Source organism: Petaurus breviceps, unplaced genomic scaffold, assembly GCF_028583685.1.
Source record: "Petaurus breviceps papuanus isolate PSGF00001 unplaced genomic scaffold, PetGlider_PUasm1.0 172, whole genome shotgun sequence".
Classification (NCBI taxonomy): Eukaryota; Metazoa; Chordata; class Mammalia; order Diprotodontia; family Petauridae; genus Petaurus; species Petaurus breviceps.
Genome location: NW_027185755.1, coordinates 374,392 through 401,393, shown reverse-complemented (window position 1 = coordinate 401,393; position 27,002 = coordinate 374,392). Strand labels below are relative to the sequence as shown.

Genomic DNA, 27,002 nt, shown 5'->3' with positions numbered 1-27,002 from the left:
CTCTGAAATTTGGCTATAATATTCCTAAGATTTTTCCTTTGGGGATCTCTTTCAAGAGGTGATTGGTAGATTCTTACAATTTCTATTTTACCCTCGGGTTCTAGAATATCAGGGCAGTTTTCCTTGATAATTAATTGAAAGATGATGTCTAGGCTCTTTTTTGATCATGGCTTTCAGATAGTCCAATAATTTTAAAATCATCTCTCCTAGATCTATTTTTCAGGTCAGTAATTTTTCCAGTGAGATATTTCACACTGTCTTCTATTTTTTCATTCTTTTGGTTTTGTTTTATGATTTCTTGATTTCTCACAAAGTCATTAACTTCCATTTGCTCCATTCTAATTTTGAAGGAATTATTTTCTTCAGTGAGCTTTTGGATCTCCTTTTCCATTTGGCCATATATGCTTTTTAAAGTATTCTTCTCCTCATTGGCTTTTTGGACCTCTTATGCTAAATTTTTCTTTTTGGAGGGGAGAAGGCAGGGCAATTGTGGTTTTGACTTTGTAATGTAATACCAAGCAAAGGCAACTTCCCAGGTTCAAAATACCAGCATAGGTGCTCTCTATTTTATTCAGTAACAAACCCAGAACAGAGAAGATCAAAACATGACATCATTCAAAATACAGCATTTACTAAGTGTGATTAAATCATCTCCAAGGCCTACCCCACCCCAGGACTTTCCAATCATTCAATCAATTACAAAGTCTCTGTTCCAAATACTTCTCCACCCCTAGGCTATACCTTAATTAAGTCCACCACAAAGCCCCTCTTCTCAAATGGAGATTAGTTTCCAAACATAAGTAAAATACATTCATTTGCTCAACCATAGAACACAAAAAGGTCAAAAGTTCCCCACCCCTGGATCACAATTGAATCTACCCCAGAGTTACATCAAGTTTAAACACAGCACTTAATACCCAAATGGAGGTCTTTTCTTCATCTTGACACGAGGCAAGTTCTCAGCAATCTTAGTTCCTGGGGAGACAAGGCTTAGCAAGGCCATAAGATACATTGCCAGTCCCTTCATGAATTTATCCTCTGTCTGTAGAACAGTCCTAGAACCCCTGAACACATTAGCAAAGCCCTCTCCCAGGATTTCTGTAAACATACAACAAGAAAATCCTTCTTCAGGGCTTCTAAACCAACAGAAAGGCTCCCAGACCCCTGCAACAACAGCACTGTCCTTCACCAGTGGACAGTATTCATTCTGTCTGCCGGACAGTCTCCAGACCCCTGCAACAACAGTACTGTCCCTCACCAGTGGACAGTATTCACTCTCAGTACTGTCCCTCACCAGTGGACAGTATTCACTCTCTGTCTGCAGGACAGTCTCAGGCCTTCTTAACCAAATGCCAGGTTCCAGGACTTCTTCAACAGGACAGTCTTTCACCAGTGGACAAATCTGGCAAAATAACATCAAAACAGACAGACAAAGTACCAGCAAAACAGCCATGTCTCCTCAGTCCTTGGCAGCTCAGGGGGCAGGTCTCAAAAGTCCAGGGCAATTCAAAGCGGCCACCAGCAATCTCTTAGTCTCTCCCTCTACACGAGGTGCTGCTTCCAAAAAAAACTTCCGCCTCTCTCTTGTCTCTCCAAATCTACGTCACCAGCTCCTCCCAGTCAGGACTTTCTTTTCACATCAAAAAGTCCATCCCACAGGTGGGATTAACAAGCTCTGGGTTTTAATACAATCAATTTGAAAACCAAGCCAATACAGGGGAATCTTTAATTGCCATTACTATCACAGACTTGCCCAAGGTTACATGGCTAGTAAGTGTTAAGTATCTGAGGCTGGATTTGAATTCAGATCCTCCTGACTCCAGGACTGGTGCTCTATTCACTGTGCCCCCTAGCTGCCCCAGTCTATTTTTAAAGATGTCATTTTCTTCAGTATGTTTTTGGGTCTCCTTTAGCAAGCTGTTGACTCATTTTTCATGATTTTCTTGCATCTCTCTCATTTCTCTTCTCAATTTTTCCTCTATTTCTCTTACTTGATTTTCAAAATCCTTTGTGAGCTCTTCCATGGCCTGCGCCCAATTCATATTTTTCTTGGAGACTTTGGATGTATGAGCTCTAACTTTGTTGTCTTCTTCTGAGTGTGTGTTTTGATCTCTTTGTCACCAAAGTAAGATTCTATAGTCTGACATTTTTTACGCCGTTTACTCATCTTGCCAGCCAAATATTTGACTTTTTAACTCTCTGTCAAGGCAGGATTCTCCTTCCAGTGGGATTGGGGGTAGGTGTACTGTCCCAGGCTTCTGGGGTTTTGTATCAGCTTCTGGATCCTTCACTGTCTGTGGGCCCAAAGCTCTGGAAGCAGCCACTGCTGCTGCCACCTCTGCTGCCCTGGGCTGGGGCCAGACTGTGTGCTTCTCTTTCACCTAGGTCCCACAGAGTTGCCCCACTTATCTTCCATGCTGTTCTTGGCGTTTATGGGTTGAGAAGTCTGGAAATAGCCACAGCTGCCAGGAATTCAGTCCACTGAGGCCTACTCTAGCCCTGTCTGTACCTGACACAGCCCATGCCAGACTGCACTCCACTCCAAGCCTGGTGTGATATACACTTCCTATTGGTTCTTCCAGGATGTCTTGGGCTGGAGATGTGTTTCACTCTGTCATTTTGTGGGTTCTGCAGCTCTAGAATTTATTTAGGGTCATTTTTTACAGGTATTTGGAGGGGCTTGGGGTTGAGCTCAAGCAAGTCCCTGCTTTTACTCTGCCATCTGGGCTCCTATATGTAATTATTATTCCTCTATGCATTCTCTATGTTGGTTAAACTGGACTATTCTCTGTTCCTCAAATACCTCCTTTGCTCCATGCTGAGGTTCACATTGTTACTTATGTTTGAAACTGTCTATTCTTTAATTTTCACTGAATTACTGTCCATCCATTGAAAACCAACTCATAAGTAGCAAGATCCCTTCTCTATCTTCCTTCCACTTCCTTCCATACTCTGTTAATAATTTCCCCCCTTGAATCTAATGTAATAATATATAACTAGAGATTTCTGGAATGGCATGAGCTTTCTCTGGAGGTAGTGAATTCTCCTTCACAATAGATTTTCAAACAAAGACTAAAATGATCACTTGCTACCAATGTGGTAGAAAGGAGATCAGACTAGATAACTCTAGGGTCCTCCTCAACTCATGAGATTTTTTTTGTATTATACCTATGTATTGGAAGGCTTTATGAGGTAAGGGGCTATATTTCATATAAACTTTGTTTCTTCTCCATCACAAGGCTCTGCAGAATACACTCATTCCAGTTTGGGGTTCCTCCATATTTTTCAGCTTTCTCTTAACTTCTAGTTTACCCTTTTATGAAGTTGGTAAAACAATGACCTCAAAGATTTTTATTGTTTCTTTATTGTCTCAAGGACAAAAATATAATTTATTTAGTCTGCAATTTAAGACCCTGCAAAAATCTAATTCCAAACAACTTTTTCAGGCTTATTTTACTCTATTCCTCTTCATACTGTCTATATTCCAGCTGAGCTGCACTTAGCTATTCCTTGGACTTGACATTCCATCTTCTGCCTCTGTGCATTCACACAGGCCATGTCCCATGCAGAGAATCAATCATTTCTTCCTTATTTCTGCCTTTTAGAAGCATTATCTTCCTTCAACTGCTTCAGCTCGGGAATTAATTCCTTTTTTTTTTTTTTTAAATAAAATATCCTAGGGTGCTTTGTCTTTTTTCCTTGCTCATTACTCCCTTTGTATTATACTTTTCCTCGTCATATCCTCATCCTCTCCCAAGTGAAATATAAACTCCTTGTGGGCAAGGACTGTGTCATTTTAAAATTATATTCCTAAAGCTAGCACAGTCTTTGCACATGATAAGCATTTATTTTAAATGTTTGTTGAATTTTGAGTTTTATGAAAAAAGCTCTATACTGTGTCCCAAATTTTATACCATTTCATAGAAAGTATTATTAGAAATGGAAGTGAAGAAATTATCAATCATTCATGTTTTCATATACTTTAGAGCCACTTGTTTCAATTCTGTTATTGAATTCTTTCCTGATTTCCTTGTGTTCTTACTCACAGGAACAAGCCTCATGGGTGTGCCAGTGTGAAGAGAGCGTAGTACAGAAGCTGGAACAGGATTTCAAGCTGACTTTGCAACAGCAGAGCTCCCTGGATCAGTGGGCCACATGGCTCGATAATGTTGTCACTCAGGTTCTAAAGCACCATGCTGGCAGCCCCAGTTTCCCCAAGGCAGCGAGACAGTTCCTGCTTAAATGGTCCTTTTACAGGTAAGTCCCAGACCTAGACATTGTCTTTTCGGGGGTTATGTGACCATCCTCAGCTTCTGTAGTTCTGGAGCATTCTGATATCTGTATTAGTGCATATACATTAGAAGGTAAGGGAAAGTCTGAATTAGAGGGATGGCTAAGTAACTGGCATAGGCATCTTGTGCCAGTTCACACCAAGTCATGAGCTGCCTCTAGCCTGTGCTCTTAATTGCTGACACAGCTCTAGGGCTTCCCAAATTGTGCCAGGCAAGCCCAGAAGGCCTCTTCTGGTATGAAGCTATATTGAACTTCTTAAGAACAAAGGAGCATTTTTCCTTCATTTTTATTTCCCCTGATATGCCTAGCATAAACATCATCAATATTTATTGAATCGGTGATTTTCCCCAAACATAATTAATCTGGGAAGACCTCCAGTGGCAAGGGAGTTTATAGGTGTACATGGGGCCGAGGGGTGAGGAATCTGTGGGCTTGAAGCCACATGTGGCCCTCTAGGTCCTCAAGTCCAGCTCTGTGACTGAATCCAAACTTCACAGAACAAATCTCAATAAAAGGATTTGTTCTGTAAAATTTGGACTCAGTCAAAAGGCCATACCCAAGGACCTAGAAGGCCACATGTGGCCTCGAGCCCGCAGGTTCCTTACCTCTGGATAGACATTGCCTGGTGAATAGATGCAGAAGAGAAAATTGTGGACAGGTTTGGTGGGAACAGCATTTCTCTATCTACAGCTTGATATGGTATTGTCAGTACAGTGAAGAAGAGCCAAAAGGCTGAAAAGCAGAACACATATATACAGAATAATGAAAGATTTTCAGTGCTTTTAAGTGAATAAAACCAACAGTTCCTTGCTCTAAATATACACACAGAGCTTAATGATTTTAGAGTAGTAATGTCCTGGCTGGCTATGGTTTCTTCTCCACAACTGTGCATTTTTGTAGCTAAATTAAATATGGAAGAGAAAATACTTGGCACAGTGTTTGAGAAATTAAATGTTGCTACCCTGCTGTGAGAGGATGTGGATCTACATTTACATGGCTCCCTTCCAGATTAACCTAACTGCATTAGCCCTTGGGGGTGCTGGCAATGTAGAGCAGCACATAGATTTTTTAAAAATAGCTAATAAACAGAAAACATCCAAGACTAGTCCATATTATTCCCTTTCCCTTTATGTGGCTTTCATGTTGTTGAACATTTTTTAAGTCGCTTTTTTCTTTCTTAATTGTCAGATTCAAAATGGGTGATAACAGTTAAGTGTTTTCAGAGCAGCATCAATTTCCTTAATTTCTTGGCTCCTAGGAGATTTCAAATACACACTTTCATTAACTCCAGATCTTTTTTTCCTTTTCTGAACAAAATCACTTGTCTCTGGCAACATCTATAGATACTGCTCACCCCTGGTTCTTCTCTACGCTAATGTATTCTTCCTTTAACACTCCCTTCTCTTTCCCCTCTTTAAAAACCTCAGAAGAGAATTAATCTACCCCCAGTCCTCTGATTATGCAATTCATCTTTTAGTTACCTTTTAAAATAATAACGTTCTGAAGGAATACTGGTTTCTTTTCCCCATTTTAGAATAGTACATCACCATAAAGTGCTTTCCAATTATTCAGAAAAAAAATATTTATTTTTCTTAACTAATGATTACATTTCAGAGTTCCTACTCAGTTCTTTTTTTTTTCATCAGAAATTCTTGAGAGTCTTTTATTCTATTAATACATTTTCCCCCCTGTAGGATTTACCCAGCTTTGCAGGGTAAGCTATTTTTGGTTGTAAGCCTCTTCCCTTTTGGAATATCATTCTAAAATCTCCTCATTTGTATTTGAAACTGCCAGGTTTTGTATGATTCTAACTCTGGTTCATTCCTTGGAACTTGAATGCTTCTTTCTGGATGCTTGCGTTATTTTCTTTGACCTGGGCATTTTGGATTTTGGCTATGATATTCATTCCTGGGACTTTTGCATTTGGGGTTTCTTTCAGGTGGTGATTGGTAGATTCTTTCTAGCTTCACTTAGGCCTCTAGCTGGAAGAGATCTAGACAGTTATATTTTTTCAGTTATGATTTTTTTAATATGTTCTCCAACCTTGTCTTTAATCATTGTTTCCAGGAAGTCCAAATATTCTTAAATTACCTCTCCTTGACCTGTTATCTAAGGCAGTTGTTTTTGAGAGCATTTTGTTCTCATATTTCTTGCTCTTTCATGGAGTCACTCATTTGTTTGGCCTATGGTAGATTTCAAGGAACCTGTTTCTTGAGTAAGGTTTACCTCTTTTTTTTCTAAGCTACTTATTAATTTTTGTCTTGAGCTTTTATTTCATTTTTTTATCTCTTGCTTCACTTTCTCTAAGTATTCATGTAGTCCCTGTAGTAAATACTTTCTTCTTTTGAATCCCTGCTTGAAGTTGTTACTTTATTTGGGGGGATCTCTAGATTTGCAGTAATTTTTTATACTGTTTATTGTCTTTATTACTTTCCTCATCTCTTCAGCTTTAAGCCTTGAATTGGGGCTTTGTGCCAGGGTGAGGATTAATACTCTGTTCCATTTTTGGATGGGAAGTTGGGCCTGCTTGGTCTCACCTTTGGTTACCTAAGGTTCCTGTGCTGACCTCCCCCTTCCTCCTAGGATTAGGCTTCCCTTATCTTTTGAGATTCAGAACATGGGATCTCCCAATGGTATGACTATGGGTTTACAATTCCTGGGACATTCTAGGGGAAGCCCTTTGCTCTTAGTGCCCAAGGACAGAGAATCCTACATGTTCCATGTGTCTGTTTCTTCTTGGAAACTACAGTCATATTTGCCTATGCTGAAAGCCCCTTTTCCCATACTTGTGGGGCTTTTGGCTTACTATAGTTCTGGGGTAGAGGATATCACTTACTGTAGCTTTTATTTTTTCTTTTTCAGAAGGGGGAGGGCAGGGCAATTGGGGTTAAGTGACATGCCCAGGGTCACATAGCTAGTAAGTGTTAAGTGTCTGAGGCCAGATTTGAACCCAGGTCCTCCAGAATCTAGGTCTGGTACTCTATTCACTGTGCCACCTAGCCACCCCTTTGCTGTGTGTGTGGTTTTTTTTTTTTTTACTGGATTTATTAATAAGTCTGGCGAGATTATCAGGTTTTTGGTGGAGGAGGTGTGGGACTATTCTTTTGCCCAAAAGTTCCATTAGTTTGCCCAAAAGTTCCAAAAGTTGAATTAAGTTTGCTTAATTTCATGAGAATAGGAGATGAGCATTCAGTATCGGGTTGAACTCTGATCAATGAACCAGTGTGAGTTAATATTCATTAAAAAGAGCTTAAACATCATTTTTGCATTTTGCCCACTGACCTTAAAGAGGAAAAGTATTTAATACTGGAGGAATGAATAAAAAGGATTAAGTGTTGAGCACTGTGTAGTGCCTGCTGATACAGACACCAAAATTGAGACAGTCAATCCCTGACCTCAAGAAACTCCTGCTGTGCTGCTCATGGTTCCTACCATATGAATGTTACCATCCTCTCTGTGCTCTGGCTCTTCACCACCAGATAACCTGTATGGTGGGTGTGACTGGAGAGGGCACTTGTTTGGAGGCCCAACCAGGTAAGCAGATCCTAAGGGTCATAAGGGCATTTGGAGACCATAGGAAATTACATGTGTGAAGATTTGATACTAAGTCCTCATTACAAACACTATAGAGAAATGTGTTTTTAACATTTTCCAGAACTTTTTAAATAGCTTTTTGTTTTCAAAACTTTTCTAGCTCCATGGTGATTCGTGATCTCACCTTGCGTAGTGCTGCCAGTTTTGGTTCCTTTCACCTGATTCGTCTGCTGTATGATGAATACATGTTTTATCTGGTTGAGCATCGAGTCGCTGAGGCAACAGGAGAGACACCAATTGCTGTAATGGGAGAGGTGCGAGCTCTTTCCATTAAGGTGCTAATAACCTTGGACATAAATAGGAAGGACTAGTGTGTCTCTGCTGCTATTCCTGTGATTGGTGCTGCATGGAGTACTTGTATCATGGAGACTTTAACTTCTAAAAGAAGTTGGGTAGAGACTAAACATGCATTTTAAGCAAATCACTCTTAGATAAAGAAATGGCTCATGCAAGCCACAGGTTGATTTTCAGAAGGTCCACAGGGCTGCAAATGGCTTATAATTACTTGGTTAGAGACCAGAGCACTCCCAGGCCCTCAGTGTAAATACAGCACAGAAGATAACTTAAGTATTTCTACTGGAGTTCACATTAATGCACTGGTTCTTTTATTTAGCCAAGTACTACTTCTTTCACAGTGACAGCAACACCGAACCCAAATGAAAATCGATTGTATTAGTTTATTTTGGTACTTGTCCCATGTATGCCATGCTAGATTATGTGAATTATCAAAATTACCCATTGGTGAGGGATCATTTTCTACTGAAGTGTCCCTTCCTGGTTTTAGAAAACACTTACACACTCTCTTTTTCCAGCCTAGAATTCCTTCTTCCTTTCAAACTGAGTAAAGATCCTGGTGTATTTGGCAAAATAAATATGTAGGCAGACATAACCAAAGATCTAAAAGTATCACAGCTTTTACAAAGTGATAACAATGGCCATAAAACAACTGTAGGACGTTGAAAAAAACAAAACGAAGTTTTGCTCATGTCCAAGTCCTGTAAGACAAGCTCCTTGATGGCTGGAACTGTTGTTTAATCTGAGCTTTCTATACTCATTAGCCCTAATACTATATCTTACATGAAGTAGTTGCTTAAGAAATGTTTCTAGTATTCTGTGATAAATTTCATTGACATCAATTTGAAGCCCTTTATTCATCAGAAATGTTAAATTTTCTCTTCCAGTTCAATGACCTTGCCTCCCTGTCACTGACACTGCTAGATAAAGGTGTGTACTAGAATTATTTGCTTGGTTTTGTTTTGTTTTTTTTTTTGGGGGGGGAGAATCTCAGATCCATACTGCTCTAGAGTGGGGTCTAATATTTATGTTGTTAACTTAGCTTCTTTTATCCTGTCTATAATCAATAAACAGCAACAGGAACGGGATTTGGGGGAAAATGGTAATATTTGCTTTACATATGTTATTTCTTTTGGTTTTCACCCTAACTCAGAGAGGCAGGTCCTGTTATTATCCCCATTTTATAGATAAGGAAACTGAGGCTAAGTAAGGGTGAGTTGCCCAGGGTCCCACAGCTAGTAAGAAACTAAGGCTAAATTTTAACTCAGGTCTTCCAGTCTAACACTCTATCCATTATTCCCCCCAGCAGCCTCCCAGAATTTAGGACCAATAGATGATGAGAATCTAGCCCACTGGGAAATGTGGCTATATGCAAAGAGATGCTCCCTACATATTCAGACCCAGCTGAGACAGGGAAAAGAGAAAACTCTATTCTCACCACTGGAAAATCCAAATATGCTGCACCTTTAGCTCATTTGATCCCTGGGCCCAGAGGAAAGCCAGGCCTCCACACACCAGATCTGGTGTCCAGTCCAGGTGTAATCAACCTAGTGCAATCATCTTTAGTGGGCATGCTGAAGACCCACCCTTGAGCCAAGGAAAGCTGAGAGGCAAGGTCAGAGAGCTTTGTAGGATAGTAGAGTTGTCACTTTCCCTCCCTATTCTGGTGTGGTGAGGGAAGGAGGAAAGAAATAAGCCCATATGCCAAGGTAGTACAGACTACATATACATAAATGAGCCCTAACCAATTAGCCATTCATGAGGTTCTCAGAATCAGGCTATTCTCAGTGGGTCACATACTTCAGGAATCCCATAGAGAACTGGTAGATATGAGGGCTAAACCGTTGTCAGTAATCTTGAAAAGATTGTAAAAACTGGAAAAGTGTCACAGGGTTTAAGAATGACAATGTCCTAATTTTCAAATAACGGAAGAGTAGTTTGCAAACTATAGGCCAGTAAACTTGACTTCAATTTCTGACAAAATTCCAGGCCATGTTATTAAAGAGATCAGTGGTGAACATTCAGACATAGAAATGGTGATCACAAAAATGAGTGATGGAGTGCCCGTATGTTAAGCCAGGAGAGAAGGCTTGGGTGGGGTGGGTGTGGGGATTAGGGGGACACAATAGTTATTTTCAAGTATCTGAAGGACTGTCTTGTGGAAGAGTCACTAAACTTAATTCTGCTTGGTGCTAGGGACAGTGGGTGGAAGTTGCCAAGAGACAGATCTAGGCTTAATGTAAAGGAAACATTCCTAATAATTAGAGCTACCCAAAATTCTTATGGGTTGACTTGGAAGGTAATGGGTTCCCCTGGAGTTCTTCCAACAAAGGCTTGTCAAGTCAACAAGCATTTATTAGGCATCTACTGTGTGTTAGGCACTGATGACTTCTGTGCTGCCTGTGTTAGAGGGGATCCTTGTTCAGGTATGGATTGGACCAGATGGCCTGTAAGGTTCCTTCCAACTTTGAGATTCTGGGATACTTAATTATTTATGGTTTAGCAGACTCGTTAAATACACATTATCCTTTTTTCTTTCTTGTTTCCTCAATGTCAATCTACTGTATTAACTGTCGTCTGCAGATGACATCAGTGATCTCAGCAGTGAAACAGACACAGATGCCCGTGGTCTGGGTGAGCCATTGGTGAAGCGGGAACGTGGTGACCCTAATCACTCCCTACAGGACATCTAGCACTTTGACTTGTTTTTGAACAGAAGAAATTTCACAGGATTTCAAAGGATCTGGGTTTGGAATTCCTAAAACCTGGATTTTATAGGACTCCACTCTATTAGTGCCTCTTAGATTATGTAAATGTTTACTTCTACTCAAGGAAGGGCTTCTGAAAAGGGGTCTGTACGTGTATAAAGGATGCAGTATTTTTTACGAGGGAAAGCAGTTTTTAACTATAGAATTTCAGATTGGGAAGATGCTTCCTTCCCACTGGATAAAAATGTACATGTAGTACATTGGAGAGAGAGAATGGATTCTGAGTTAAGTAGTTCATACTTCTGTTACTTCAGGTAATGTTTCCATCACTGTGAATAAATTGCTTCCTCTGTTGGCATTCTGAAATGGCGGTGCCCAATCCCGGCCAGAGTGACAGTTGCTTTAGGATGACTGTTTTGGAGCCTGGGGCATGGTGAGTTGGTCAGTGCCCTCTAGCGGTTTTTATTCTTCTGTGCACACATTCTGCTGCAGCCTCGACTAGTTTTCACTGTGGTAGAAGCAGCTCAGGCAAAGTGTGAGATGTGACAGATTTTCTGGTTTCTCTACAGGGCCTGTAAGGAGAGGTTCTCTGGCCCACATTTGGGAAGCAGAAGCATACATTTTATTGTACTTATGTGGGTTAACAGAAGGCCCTGGCCTCTCTGTTTCCTTACTGAGTGATTTTTTGGGGGAAGAATTAATCTGCCTATCGGGCTGCCTTTTTTTTTTTTAACTGGGCAGTTTATTTTGCTGTAGAAGAGGCAGGCAGACTTTCTAGAATTCGGATAGCCTCAACATAGGTACAAAGGGGTTTCTGTTTGACTCTAGATACCAAAGGATTTTCTAGAAGTAGCAGCTAACCACCAAGTCCCTGTAGTTCCTTTAGCAGCTCTCAAGCCAGGTGGCACAAAGAGAAAACTAAAGAATTAAAGTACATTGATTTTTCTTGTATCGAGAAAAAGAGCAGCCTCTAAGCCTCAATTGTTGGTTTTATTTTATTGGGAAGTGATTTTTTTTTAAAATTTGTTAAAGGTCATATTTACCATCATGCCAAATTGCTGAGTGTCTGCAATGAGATTTTTACCAAATCTGTGAGCTGAGAGGGTGGTGGGTGGGGGTGGGTTATCAGTGTTACAGGGCAGTGCCTTAGTGAGGACCAACTAGCCTGCTTTTTTTCCGTTTCTAGGTGATATTCAAACAGATGTGCCTGTTACTCATAATACAAAATCTGAATCTATCTCCTTTCCCCTCATTAATTGCCAAGGACTGCTTTGAGCTAATGACACTGTAGCAATCTGATGTGGGGGAACAACCATCCTTGTGTTGTCTCAGTACATAAATATTCTCCTTTGTGGAAGAAGAACACAAATGCCTTTGTGGTCTTGAAGTTCAAATTTTTGTAAAACATTAACCTTTGCATTATTGGTTATCTCCATGGTAACAGTTTTGTGCCAAAAACCAAATTGCAAACAAACAAACAAAAAGGTCAAACCTGGTTTAGCATTACATTATGAAAGGTAATAGGTTTTTTTTCCTGGAAATATGTTTATACTGATAGTTTTGTGCTCTGATGATTTTCAGGATTTTCTTATAAATGTGTATATTTGAGTATATTCTGTCCCAATATTCTCCCATTAACGCAGAAGGTACTAAAGAAACTCAGATGGCCTTTTTAAAGTGACTTCATGAGAAGTGGAAGATGTGTATGTTGACCTGGCTCTTTACATTCCTAAGTCTATGTGGGCTTGTACAGGAAAAGTAGGGGGTAAAGAAAACACATTTTTATTTCAGAAAATCTGTAATAGTTACAGGGTTTGTCTGCTTGGATGCTTCAAGATCTATAATGAAGCAAGGCCAAAAGAATGTTTTTGGTTTTTTTTAGAAATCTGTCCCTTTTCCTAGAAGAAATTTATGCTAATTTTTATGGAATGTGATGAATTGGTTTTTCTTTCATGTGTGGTAACCCAACAAAAATGAACTTCTGCCTTATGATACATCTATTCTTTTGCAAGAATTCCAACAAGCAAAGATTAAGAGTCAAGTACAGGTGTATACCACAGTGACATATATTTGATTAGCTCTTTTGATAAATGCCAAAACTGATATGCACAAAAATCTCATTGACACCTTCATTTTTAATAGCAATAAACATATTGAACGTGCCCATCTTGGAAATAATCTTCCATGCTTTGGACTGTGGCTTTTTCTTTCATTATCTTTTTACTCTCCCAGACAGCCCACTTGGACCCCTAATGCCTGTGGACAGACCTCTCACTCCTACTGGTTTTCACAATAAAGCCAAAGTGGGATTAGAATTGAAGTACAAGGTGCATGGAAAGAAGAGCACTGTGTGGTTTCATAACCAGGCTGCTGCACTTATGGTGTCAGAGTACTGGATCCTTGCCATGGCCAAGAAATAGGAGGCCCAGTCTCCTGCACTTTTGTCCTTGGCCCTACTGATGTGGCACAAGGACCTTTCAAACATCCGACCTTACTCCAGTTCCTAGCCATCTTTGACCAGATCCACCCACTGTGAAAATTAACTGTATGTTCTTGGGCTTTTGAGAAGTGCTCAAATGTGGTTCTAGAAACTGGTCTCTGAGATGTTGATAAAAATTACACCAGCAAAAAAACAGTGCCTTGGACCCACAAGGAGCCATAAAAGGACTGTCTCAGGAAGAAAATGTTCGATGTCAAAACAATTCAGAAAGAACAAAAAGGAGCAGAAACGATTGATGTTTCTGTAGCACTTTCCATACGACAACTTTGTGAGGTTGTATTAATACAAATAAGAAAACTAGAGCCCAAAGAGATTAAGTGATATGCTTAGCATCCCACAGCCAGGAAATGACAGAATTAGAATTCAGACTCAGGTTTCTTGACTGACAACACATGGTTTGGATGACCCAGGGGCTGTACCTGTTCAGGCTGGTCCTGCTGGATATTTCATTTTACAAACTAAGGGAATCTAGAGAGTCACTACTTCAATGAACCAGAAGCCCAGTGTTCGGAGATGCTCATCCACCAATCTAGTAGCATCATTTTGAGATGTAGTGCCAAAACTACCCACCCAGTCACAAGACTGTCCCTCAGCCCACAAACTGGATTAAAAGTCTATTATGAGGGGCGGCCAGGTGACTCAGAAAGTAAGAGCACCGGCTCCAGTGTTGGGATGACCTGGATCAAATCCGGGCTCAGATACTCAGCACCACACCCAGAAATAACTGGCCGTGTAACCTTGAACAAGTTATTTAACCCCCGGTTGCTTTAAAAAAAAAAAAGTCTATTATGTAGGATTTTGAGGCCGGTTTTAATCTGGTACACAAGAACAGCACAAACAGTTCAAATAGTCAATAAACATTTATTAAATACCTATTACATGCCAGGCACAATGCTAAACTGGGAATACAAAAAAAAGGCAAAAGACAGTCCCTGCCCTGCAAGGGGTAGGGGAGAAGGTACTTGATATGGTGCTGGGGGAGGGGAGGGGAGGCAGTTGTGATGGAAAATGCTTAGTTGGTAGCACTGGACTCCCTCCTGAAATGGAGAAGGAAGGAGTTCTGACTTCCATCCTCCAACCTTCTCCAATCTTAGGGTTTCCAGGGCCTTGATGAACTAAGAAGTGAAATTCAGAGTTGATTCAAGATTGCCAGACCTACATAGACTTCTGACCCTGAAAGCCAAACCAGAGGTTTTGCATTTGATCCTGGAGATAACAGAGAACCACCACTGTTTATTGAATAGGGAGTGGGTGATGTGGTCAGACCTGTGCTTCAGGAACATCAGTTTAATAGCTGAGTGGAGGGCAGAATGAAGTAAGGAGAGCCTTTAGGCTAGGAAACCATTTAGCATACTATTTCATTAGCCTAGGCCTGAGGTAATGAGGGTGACCAGGTTCAAAAGGGATATGTAGGAGAGGTGTGAAAAGTAGAAAAACAGGACATAAATTCTTAATGTTTTGACCTGCCATTCAGCATGATCATGACCACAGATCACCATTTAAGACAAGAGTTTACGTGTGACCTTGGGCAGGTCTCTTAACCCCAATTGCCCTCCAAAAAGCAAAAAAAGAAAAAAAAAAGACATAAGAGTTTGGAGTTATGTATCATTCCCACCTCAGAAAACTACATAGTGTGGGACAGCTAGGTGGCACAATGAATAGAGTACCAGCCCTGGAGTCAGGAGGACCTGAGTTCAAATGCAGCCTCAGATACTTGACACAATTACTAGCCCTGTCAGACTTTGGGCAAGTCACTTAACCCCAATTACACTCCAAAAAACAAAAAGAAAAGCAAAAAAAAAAAACCTACATAGTGTTTTAAGGATTAACAAAGCACTTTCCTCACAATCCTGTAAAAAAAGAATATTAGAAAGCATTCATTCCAAGTAGGAACCTAGAGGAATCTCTTCCCAGAACCTCAGAATGAGAAGAGGGTTCCAAGGCATTTAGTTCAACCCATGCCCTTCAATCAAGAATCCCTTCTACCACAGATTATCCAGATTTTGCTTGACCTCCACAGAGAGGGGAAAGCCACTCCCTTTCCAGGCAGCCCCTTTCATTTTTAGATAACTATATTCCCAGAGTACATACTCCTTTCTCCTGGAGTTTGTTTTTATCTTGCTGCACCTCTTCCTTTTTACAATTAATGCTTTCCTCTAAATGCTTCCAGTTCTGCAATTTAGGAGTCAAGTAGAACAAATCTGAAAAACCTTCTATGTAGCAGCTTTTCGAATACTTGAAAGTAAAAAAGCTAACGAGGCTCTGAAGTCTTTTCTAAGTGACAGCCTAAGTGCCAATGATGGGGTGCTTGGGATCTATGTTTGTAATATTAGTTTGTAACATCAGTTGTAAAATCACATTTCCCCCTCCCCAGCCTCAGAGCATTAACTCTGCCCCTTCCCTCTGCCCAGCAACAACCCATGAACTGTTTATTTCTGCTTGGAACAATAACAAGCTACACCTATGAATCCTCCACTAAACCATCTATAAACATTTTAGCTTAGGCAAATGTTATCTCCCCTTAGTAAGTGGCCAGCTGCACCTATGAATCCTTCAAGGCACTATCTATAGGTTAACTCCTTAGCCAATTATACACATACCAAGTCTCCGTTAGCCTTGGTTCCCAACATCCATCTTGTCAAATATGACACTGATGGGTGGCAGATTACGCACTTCTCAGTCAGCCCTGGACCGCTAGCTGACTTAGTGATGATTCAGGCCTAAAACCACACCTCCAGGTAGCCCTCCCTTGGGCTATTTCCCAGTGAATTATGGGCAATATGCCTGCACAGTTGACATTAAAAGTGTATGTTCCTTTAAGCACTGACGACTCCTTAACTGCTCCCTAATCCCACCCTTACTCACCTAGTTAGCATAATTGACACTTGTATTAATTGCCTAGACTCCTTAAAAACTATGCCTATGTCTTCTTTAAGTTTGCAGGTTCCCTGAGAAGCCCTGCCCACTGTAAAGGGTAACAATAAACTTTTACAATTTTGACTTCAAAGAATGCTTGAGCCTAGTGAATTCCTTCCAGACTCAGGGACTCTGGTCATCAATTAGAGCCCCCCCATTACCTACTGCCCCCCCCCCCCCATCACCTTCACCCAGTTCCCTATGACAACCCACTCCTTTCACCACCCAATTTACTCTCCTGTGGACACATTCCAGCTCACCAGTGTCTTCCCTGACATGTAGTCCAGATGACTGGGTCCAGGGCTCCAGAAGTGGTTTGACCAGGGCGCATGGTACAGCGCAGCCACCACTTTCTATAGTCCCGGAGAGTCAGTTTCTCAATGCAGTCTAAAACAAAGTTAGGTACATTTTTATGTTTTTTACTGCTATAACCACACTCTTGACTCACATTGAGCTTAGTCTATTAAATTCTCCAGATCTTTTTCAGGTGAATTAATGATTAGCAATGCTTCCCCCAACCTTAGTTTTCTGAACTCTTAAGACTTCATATTTATCCCTATTAAATTCTTCTTAGATCTAAAATCTTATTAGATTTAACCCATCCTCGATTATCAAGAGCTTTGTATCATCCATAAATCTGATAAAACATACCACTAGTGCTTTTAATTGCTAAAAATGTTAAATGGAGCAGATCCCCATAAGACCAGTTGGTGTCAAGTAGTAAATGTTCATTAGCTTCATCCAACCAGTTCTGAATTTACCTAACTATACATACTGTCCTCTAGCCCACCTCTCTTCCTATTTCCTACTAGAGAAAGAGAGGCTTTGTAAAACTTTTTTCCAATTTCCAACTCAGATTTCCAGTCTGTTTTCCTGATGATACCTCTTGCTTATCTAAGTGTCTACTAACTTACCATGTATCAGTAAGTAGCACATGCCTCTGTAATCAGGCTACTGTGGATACTGAAAGTGGTGGATCTCCTGAGCTCAGGAGCACTGAGCTGGTAGTAGGCTAAACCTACTGGGTGTCTTCACTCAAATGCTAAGTTCCCCACAACAGTGCCAGCAAGTGGCCTAAGGAACCATGAAGAGACCCAGGTCAAAAGCAGAGTACAGTTCAGTGCAATGTGACCAGAGCAGAGCAGAGCTCCCATGCCAATCAGAGTACAACCAGGGAGCAGCCCTGCACTTGCACCCTGGGCAAGATAGGGGGGCCCAGTCTTTTTAATAAAAACAAACAAAAACTCCATTCCTTCTTGAAAAATTGGGACATTTACTCTTCTCCAGTCACATAGCACCTCTTCTGTTTTTCAGTACAGCGGCTCAGCCTTCACCTTTCCCTGTTCTTTCAGTAATGTGGAAAGGAGTTCATCTGTGCCTGGTGACTTCACTCATCCTCAGCAGTCTGAGACTCTCCTACTTCCTTCTCTTGGGGATGAACTCTGTCAGTCATTCATTCTGTCCCACCTGTTCTAGTCTTCAGTGATCATGCCCCTTGGCAGAGAACCAAAGCAAAGCAGGAGCTGCATAGCTCTAACTTCTTTCCCTTGTCAGTTATCATTGAATTTTTTACCTTGAGCTTAGAAGCCTTGTTCCTTTCCCCAATACATCCCGTTGTTCTTAGCTTTCCTTCATGGCTGTGGTTCATTCTGAGCTTTAGGACTTTTGATGTGACTCTTATGGGACCATGCTACAATTTTATGTTCATCCTGTTACCTGCTCCTTATTCCATCTTCCATACTTGTTTGTTTTACTCATCTAACTTCCCTGTGTGTCTACATTGATGCTTAGACAACTGAGATTGTTTTTTCAATGAAATTATTTATCTTCAGAATTTCATTTTCAAGTTTCCTATCCTTTCTGGGTTGATTTCCCTTAAGGAATTTTAGTCTGTGGGATCCTCCCTATCCTTTTTTTTTTTTATTTTAACAATTTGAAATCTACTATCCAGAAATCTAGGCTATTTGCAGATTGCCTCACTTTCTTCTCTAAAGCATTGAGATGGAATGGTGTTTTCCATGATTTCCACTTCACCATCCTGTTCTTCCTTGTTGAGAATTAGCTCCAGAATTGCAGCTTTTCTTGTTGGTTTCTCCAACTTGTGAATTATGAAATATTAAAGCCAAAAAAAATTACTGGCTGTTCTCTTTTGGTAGCAGGCTTTGGCAGAACAACTGAAGTCTTTTACCACTACATATCATGCCTCCATACAAGGCTTATGTGATGTGCTTCCTGAATTCATCTATTTCTTCTTTTATCCAGTTGGCCTTTGGTATATTTTGGTGACAATATATTTCTTTTCTTTTCTTCCTCTTTAACCAAGTGTTCACCACAGTTGTCTCTGGCTCCTAGATTTTCTTACCTAAGTGTATCTTCTTATGATAAAACTATTTTGCATCTTTCCCCTACTTTCATCTATCCTGCTGGGAAGGTACTCCCTTCTAGAGCCATCTCCCAGTCGTAGGTGCCATCCCAATGAGCCTTAAGGATGTCTATGAGGTAAAAACTTCATCCTCTCTTCAAGATCTCTGGTTTGCCTCATGCTACCCATACTTTGTACATAGATATCTAAAACCAAGGATATTATAGCTGGCCCCTTCCTTAGATTTTTTTTATCCTGTGCATTTCTGTGTCTCTACTGCTATTCTTCTTACATTGTAGCTACTCTGTAAAATATTTAATTTGGTTGTTAGATGCAGATGGTTTCTCCCCACCCCCACTTTTTTATTTTAAAGGTCTTTAAATATATATATATATATTAGATTTGCACAGCTCTAAGCAATACATTTTTACTAGCCCTTGTTACAAGTCTGGCCAGGAGTCAGACTCCTATATTTTAAACCACATTCCAGAAATGCCAGTCTTGTTTTTAGATACCATAAAACTACCCAGGTCTTTACTTCCCAGGTATACCTTTCTCTTCTGAAACCTGTACCTTGTACCTGTGCTCCAAAGATATTCAAGCTCTTGCCCAAGAAATTAAGCTTAAATTTTCTGCTCTCAGTTCCTTCATCTGCAGGATGAGGGGATTCAACTTGATTGTTTCTTTCCAGCTCCAAAGTTCTAAGCCTGTATAACTGCATTATCAGTTATTTCATTTGGCCCTTTGAATTCAATGCCTTTGGGCCTTAGGTTTGTGTTGGACGTTGTGGAAGAGAAGATGTATGAAGAGGGTTGAATTCTTTTTCACCTTTACAACATCTCTTAAATATGTCCCCTTCTCTCCTCTGACACTGCCACCACTCTGGTGCAGACCCTCATCACCTCATCCCTGGATTATTACAATAGCTGAGGGTGGATCTGCTGGCTTCTCTCCACTCTAATTCACCCTCTATCCAGCCACCAAAGGGATTTTCCTTAAGCACAGATTTGATCATGTCAACCCTCTCCCCACAAAAATCTCTAGTAGTACCCTATTGCTTCCAGGATCAAATGCAAAATGCTCCAATTGGCATTCAGAGTCCTTCATAACCTAGACCCTCTCACCTTTCCAATCTTCTTACACCTAACGTACTCTTCAAGTCAATGACACTGGGCTTCTCGCTATTCCAGTGACACAACAGTTCATCTCTTGGCTCCAGCAATCTCCTCTGGCTGTCTGTCTGTCATGCCTGAACTGCTCTTCTTCTGTTCCACCTCAGGGCTTTTCTGCTTAAGTCCCAACGAAAAGCCCTTCTTCTACTGGAAGCGTTCCCCGTCCTCTTAATTCTGGTACCTTCCCTCTGTTAGTTATTTCCTATTTATCCTTTGTATAGCTTATCTGTTTGCATGCTGTCTCCCCCATTAGACTGTAAAATCCTTGTGAACGGGGATGATCTTTTATCTTTTTTGTACCCCTAGTGTTAGCAAGCTGCCAGGCACACGGGGTGCTTAATAAATGTTTATTAATTATTAATGTTTGTTAACTGATGAATCTGAACTTCATTTCTAAAGGTAAGTTCAAGCTGCTGAAGGTTTCCAAGCAAAGGGGCCAATGTGTGTCAGGTAGTGTTTTAGAAAGAAAAACTCCTTCACTATAGTCACAGGAAAACATGCTATGCACAATGACTCTTTGGAGAACACTCAGGCTTCAGACAAAAATCACTGAGATCACAGCCATGCAGTTTCCCATATGATGTCTCTTTTTCTAGGAAAGCTGGAAGGTTCAGGAGCTTCTCAGACTAAGGAGATAACCTTAAAGTTCAATTGGCCAAGTTTCAATCAGACAACCATTTACTAAGTATCTGTGTACAGAATACATACAAATGTTAAAAAAGACATGTTCCTGTCCTTATGGAGCTTATAATTTAGTAGAGGGTCCTCACGGACAGATAACTATGACACAAAATAATACACAATGAATGAATGAATGCATCAGAAAGATACACAACACACTGTGGTCTAAGGTGGATGATCATATGACTAGGAAAATCAAGGAAGGCTTCATGGAGGAATAACTATTTAGACTTTAAAGATTGCTAGCAATTCTACAGAGATGGAAAGTAAAGGATATTTCAAGAATTGGGAACAAAGAGTGAAAACAGAGAGGTCATAAAGCATAAGGGCCAAAGAATGGTTTGACTTCTTTGGAACATGAAGTATGTGGAAGAGAGTAATTCAAGATAAATATAGAAAAGCAGAGTAACAGAGAGGTTCAACGTTGTATGAGAGGTGACAAGGAGCAGAGGGAGGTGACACGACTGGATCTATGTGTAAGGCAGATTAATCTGGCACTGTGTGAATAAATCAGAGGGAGCACCAAGGGGACAGGGGCCATGGACCACTGGGGCCTGGACCAGGGGGGCAGTGGCCATGGGCAGAGAGAGGAAAGCTTCTCCCTTCTCTGAATAATTCTCCAAACGAGCTCAGAATTCTTCCCCAGAAACATTTCCCTGATCACTCTGATTACACTGGGGTTGGTGTGTCTCTAGTTGCCCTTGAAGTTGTCCTCGTGCTGTTTTGCTTTTCTTTCCCCTCAGACCTGAAGTGCCTCTAAGATCAGCCCTTTCATCTCCCCCCACTGTGGCTAATGCTGTGCTTTGTGTATAGTAGGCTCTCTACTTGTCAATAACTGGGTTACCTGTCTCTGCCTGTGTGACTATCAGCGCAGAGCAATGGGAAATTCCACATGGAATTACAGAAATGTGACACAAACACAAAGGAGTCGGACCCTAATTCAGCTCCCCCTAAGAAGACAGTGACAGCCAGTTTCCCAAGCCCTCCAAGGCTGTGTTGTCCTGTACCAAAAGTCTCACCCTGCTGCTCTGTCACTCTGTGACTTGGCCAAGCTGCTTCTTCTCGTTAGGCTTCAATTTCCCCATCTGTAAGATGTAGGTGCTGCACTAAAGGATGTTCTAATAGCGACTCTCCAAGCTTTAGGGCTCTGAGCCCAGACATCTGGTATTCCTGATCACCTGCTGTCCTCCAGTGGCCACTGTGTGACAGCACGGTCTCCCTCCATTCCTGGGATGGAATGTCTCTGAAGACATTCTAGGAAGGTGCATTTGTTTTTTTTTCTGAGCATAAGGGTCCTTTTAGTGAACTACATGCTAGAGGCCATGGTAAGGCAGAGTACCAAGTACTGAAGTCAGACCCAGCCTGTTTCCACTCTGGAGAGGAGTTGCTCCTCACTGAGTAATGCCAGGCAGCCTCCCCAATCAGCATCAGCACAGCGACCAGTCACACTTGTGTTAGCACCAACACTGTCTCCTCCACTAGACTGGTATATCTTCCATGCTGGGCACAGTGCCTGGCACAGGGTGGGTGCGCACTGCCAGTCAGGGATGAGAAAGATGGGAAAAAATAACTAGCCCATGATTTCCTGGACCACAAGAGGGTCAGCCTGCACTTCTACCTCTGGAATAAATCTACCAAGTAACCTTGGGCAAATCCCTCACCCTAAGGCCCTGTGGTGTCATGAATAAAAATGATGGCACTGAGCCAGGGGGATCATCCTCCCAGCTTTCATTTCTGTAACTGTGATGAAGTCTTTGCTGATCATGTCCTCAGTCTAGGGCTTCATACTATGTGGGAAGACAGTGCTTGCTTTGAGTTTATACACTAATTGGGAAAACTATAAGAAACAATTTCAGGGTAGAGAGATGGTGGTAGAATAAGGTGGGGACCCAGAGGGGTCTACAACATATGGGAAGGAGAGGGAACATAATTAAAGCTAATGAAGACCCAGAAGTGCTATTTCTTTCTCCCTCTCCAGTCCAATTGCCCTAGAAGGTCTCTGAAGAGCTCTACCGTGAAGAGTTATGGTATCCATAAGGCCTAAGTCTATTCAGTCTATTGCTAACTTATTATTACTGACCACAGAACCAAAGGATTTTTATTAGAACTAGGAGTGAATTCTAGAAATTATCTAGTTGAAATCCTCATTTTACAGAGGAGGAAGCTGAGGCCCAGGGAAGGAAATGGACTGGCCCAAAGTGACACAGCAAGTCACACATCATGAGGCCATTTCTCCTGTTTGCTAGAAGAAACCAAATAAAGTAAGCAAAGTTTAGAGTCTGGCATAATGGGTAAGCATACATTCAGTATGATAAGAACTGTGAAAGGTTAGTGGAAATTTTGGAAAGTGTAGAATTGCCCAGGTTGATAGGTTTTGTCTATAAAAGCTCACCTTAAGAAAAAAATTTAAAAAGTACAATTCTAGAAAACTTTGTACGTGTGTACATTCTTTTGACTGAAGCCCAGTTCAAGAATGGCAACCCAGATTTCCCTGGGGCTACTCCAATTTTAAGAAGTTTTTAAGTTTCATAATAGGAATATACTGACCACTATCTTATCTGGCAGACCATGAACCCTAATTTTTTAAATCCTGAAACTGGTAACTCAGTTTGAAAAGCCCTGACATAGGGCTCAGGAGACCTAATTTCTAGTCTTAGTCTGTCTACTAACTTAAAATATGAACTTGGAGACATCACTTTACCTCTGTAGGTTTCAGATTCCATCTTGAGATTAAGGGTGTTGGGGTGGCTAGGTGGTGCAGTGAATAGAGTACCGGCCCTGGAGTCAGGAGGACCTGAGTTCAAATGTGACCTCAGACGCTTAGCACATAAAAAACTAGCCGTGTAACCTTGGACAAATCACTTAACCCCAAGTGCCCTCCAAAAGGAAAAAAAGGAAATTATGGGCATTGTCTGAGATGACCTCTTAGGAGTTTCTGTAATGCCATGGAATGCAAAGCACTCACTATTATAAGTTATAAGTTATAATATATATAAGTTATCTGTTCCTTGGGTGGCCTAGTGGAAATAATATTGTTACTTAGTAGATTACTGTGTCAAAAAGCAAATCACTAGATCTTTCTGGGCTTGTTTCCTGTCATAAAATGAGACGGTTGGTTTAGATAAGCCCTAAGGTCTTTTCCAGATTTAAATCCTAAAATCAAAACAACTTATGTCTCAGGTGCCTTCCCACAACTTTTGTCACTGAGTAAACCTCAGGGGGCATCAGCTTACACTAAAGTCCTCCCACAACCTTATCTCCAGTACTGTGTATAAACAGGTAAATTCAATAAATGCTTTTCCTTGATGGTAATTATGAATTTTTAGCTTACTACTGAAACAGGAGGCCAAGAACTGAGTTGTATGTAGAATATCAGAGCTGGAAGAAACCTTAAAAACCATCTCAATCTTTTCACAGGGTCACAGAACCCTAGAGTTGGAAAGAATTTCAGACGCCATTTAATTCATAACTTCTCTAATACCCAACTAGCAGTTCATTGAGCCTTCCCCTGAAGCTGTAGGGTGAACCCCAAACCTCTCAAGGCAGATGAGCATAGACTTCATTAATTCTCCCCTTTCTTTCGCATCTTTAATATCTCCTGTTCTGTTGACTTTCTCCTAAGCCTGCAAACAATTGGATTTGGTCCAATTCTATTGGTCTTAAATCTCCTAAACTTCTAGGACATGCATCCTCACACCTGCACTCTTGACTCTTCTACCTCCATCATCTTAAACTCAGAAATTCCTCTTCCTGATCATTTGCTGTTCTTTTCTCCCTCCCTCTGGTCCTCACTTCCTTTCTGTTAAGCCAGTCCACCATCTGGGGGGCTGGCCACATTTTTCTCCCTTGACCCCATACTTAACCATTCTGGTTTCAAGCTACATACTATTCCTTGCCCTAGAATCTCTTGCTTCCTTGTTTAAACACTGTTTACACCATGCCAAACCCCGTCCTTGGGGAGAAAAGTCACACAATTGGGTTGGTTGGGTTTCTCCACAAATTCATTACCAAATCTCAAGTAAGCCTTCACCGTTATGTGACAATCATTTTATTTTGCCCTGACTCCTTTGTACTCACTTAAGGACCTTGCCTTCTACTTTACTCTTTCCTCCCTATCGTGCTGCTAATTTCCTTTGTTCTTGAAGAGGACCATGGCATCAGGGTGGTGATTCAATGACATGCAAGGGAATTGGAGAATTGGATTTAAGTGAGGCAGGGCTGTGCAAAGTCACCAGCCTCACTTTCTCCTCTAGTCATTTGGGTCCAGTGGCCAGATATGGATCAGGACAACTGGAGATGGCCCAGGATGCAGTGGGGTAAGGTCTTTAACAGGTCTCAGTTTGACTGAGGTAGCACCCATTTAGTGATTAAGGCTTAATAAAAAATGAGGCAAAGAATGGCCTCTTTAGAAAACAAACAAACAAAAAAAGACCTGGGAGGGGAAGACCCTTAGGGTTTTTGACCAAAACAGAAACAACTGTTATTTACATTCATTCGGAGCCAAGCAGGGCTAGTTCTGGGACCAACTCCATACCTCAAAACCCCTCTCCTAGTCCACATCTTTGTTCTAGTCTCTGAGGAATTTATCTTTTTTTGTCAAGGCAGCAGACCCTCAGCCTATATGCTTGATTCCATCCAATTTCATCCTATCCTGTCTTCTTGGGGAGCTTATCTCTTTGATTATCCTCTTTCTCTTAACTTTTTCTGCCCCACTGTCTATACATTGTACATTGTACCTGCTTCTTCAATCATCAAAAAGGTTTCACTTTAACTCAACTATTACCTCATTATCCAATATCTTTTCCTTCCCTTCATTCAAACTCCTAGAAAAGCAGTCTACACTCTTTATATATATTTCTTCTTCCACTAGCTTCTCAACCCCCTTCAATCTGATTCTTTTTTAAAATTTTTTGCTTTTTGGAGGGGCAATTGGGGTTAAGTGACTTGCCCAAAGTCACACAGCTAGTTAAGTGTCTGAGGCTGGATTTGAACTCAGGTCCTCCTGACTCCAGGGCCAGTGCTCTATTCACAGCACCACCTAGCTGCCCCTCTTCAATGTGATTCTTAAAACCATTACTCAGCTGAAAAGCTCCCTCCGAGGTTAACACAATTGCTAAATTCTGCATTTTCTCAGGCCTTATCCTTCTTGTCCTCTCTCCAGCTTTTATTTTTTAACCTGTCAACCACCACTCTTTCCTCAATACTTTTCCCTTCCCTCCCATACAACTGCATTCACTTGGAAGACAGCACAGTACAGTGAAGAATGCTGGCTTTGGAGCCAGAGGTTGTTAGGTTACAGACACTGGCAGGGGCAAAGAAAGCATCCAACTTCTCTGGGACTCAGTTACTCACATGTAAAATTAGAGGCTGGACTAAATGATCTGTCAGGTCCTGTCCAACCTTAAATCTCTACTCCTCCTTACCTAACTGTTTCCTCTCCATTTTATTTGCTGCATCATCATCCAGTCACTGTAAGACAAGAATTTATATAGCCTTTACTATGTGTTTGACATTGTGTTAGATAGGCACTAGGGGCACAAAGTAAAAACCATGGTCCCTGCCCTCAAGGAGCTTACAGTCTAATGGAGGAGACAGCATGGAAATAACTATGTCAATATAAGATGGAGACTGTAAATTGCAAGGAAAGGCCCTGGGGTCCAGTAAAAAGCCTCCTGTACAAGGGAGTATTGGAGCTAAGTCTTAAAGGAAGCCAGGAGGTAGAGGTGAGGAGGGGGAGCACTCCAGGTAGTCTCAAGGCCATATAAATGTCCAAGAAACAACAAATAGATCATGTGGGCCTTAGCTCCAGGAGGCCCCTCAGAGACCCCCCAGCTGCGTCCTGGGCTCTCTTCTCTCTACACTTCCTCTTTGGTGACCAAAGAGAGGGACCCAAGCTCCAATGAATTCACTTATCATCTCTATTTCCAGCTATCACCTCCCGACATGTTCCATATCTGTAGCAGCAAGCACCCCAAGCGTCCCCAGGGTTTGTTGCCAACACAGGTTCTTGGATCTGCTTTGTTAAAGGAAAGCAACTCAAAATGGGTTAACAAGCTTACTTTAATCAGTCAAACATATATCATTTACCTTGTTCAGGGGAAAAAGGTCAGCACCCCGAACTTCAAAGTATACAGGCAGAATTATCAAGACAGAAACAGATCAAGTAGACAGCTTTCCAAACTGTCCAACCATTACATCCATACCAAATCAACATCTGGGTTTTTCAAAGCTGGGGGGCTCTGGACAATGGCTTCCCAGAATCCACATCAAATCACAGGACACTTCTCAAAGTGAGCCCCAAAAACAAAGCTACACATCAGGACTTATATAGCCTTCTCCTGGCTCAGAGAATGTAACAACCTTTTGGACCCACTGACCAATCAAAAAGTATCAACTGAAAAACAAGCCTCCCACCCCAGGCTCCAGGTACACTTTAGCCTAGGGACAGGGAAGATCTTTAAAATTTACATTCCCATTACAAT

At 41.2% G+C, this 27,002-nt stretch overlaps 2 protein-coding genes and 1 long non-coding RNA gene across 16 annotated transcripts in view; 2 read left to right on the top strand and 1 right to left on the bottom strand.

Moving 5' to 3' along the window:
* RFX2 (regulatory factor X2) overlaps positions 1 to 13,067 on the top strand; it is a 177,618-nt gene extending 164,551 nt beyond the window's left edge. For 6 of the 7 annotated variants that reach the window (XM_069082845.1, XM_069082846.1, XM_069082844.1 and 3 more), the window contains 4 exons: positions 4,049 to 4,257; positions 7,988 to 8,141; positions 9,069 to 9,111; positions 10,765 to 13,067. In XM_069082845.1, coding sequence (XP_068938946.1) covers positions 4,049 to 4,257; positions 7,988 to 8,141; positions 9,069 to 9,111; positions 10,765 to 10,874 — 516 coding nt within the window. In that variant the 3' untranslated portion in view covers positions 10,875 to 13,067. Of the gene's footprint in view, positions 1 to 4,048; positions 4,353 to 7,987; positions 8,142 to 9,068; positions 9,112 to 10,764 lie in introns of those variants that run through there. The other variant, XM_069082847.1, reaches the window with a different exon arrangement.
* Positions 1 to 27,002, bottom strand: part of LOC138157342 (uncharacterized) — an 86,905-nt gene that overhangs the window by 42,661 nt on the left and 17,242 nt on the right. For 2 of the 6 annotated variants that reach the window (XR_011167370.1, XR_011167371.1), the window contains one exon: positions 8,012 to 8,127. The exons of the other annotated variants lie outside the window; for them this stretch is intronic. This is a non-coding gene — a long non-coding RNA (uncharacterized lncRNA). The remainder of the gene's footprint in view (positions 1 to 8,011; positions 8,128 to 27,002) is intronic. 6 annotated transcript variants of the gene reach the window in all.
* RANBP3 (RAN binding protein 3) overlaps positions 4,698 to 27,002 on the top strand; it is a 138,221-nt gene continuing 115,916 nt past the window's right edge. For all 3 annotated transcript variants that reach the window (XM_069082860.1, XM_069082856.1, XM_069082848.1), the window contains exon 1: positions 4,698 to 4,701. The gene's annotated coding sequence lies outside the window, so the exon portion shown is untranslated. The remainder of the gene's footprint in view (positions 4,702 to 27,002) is intronic.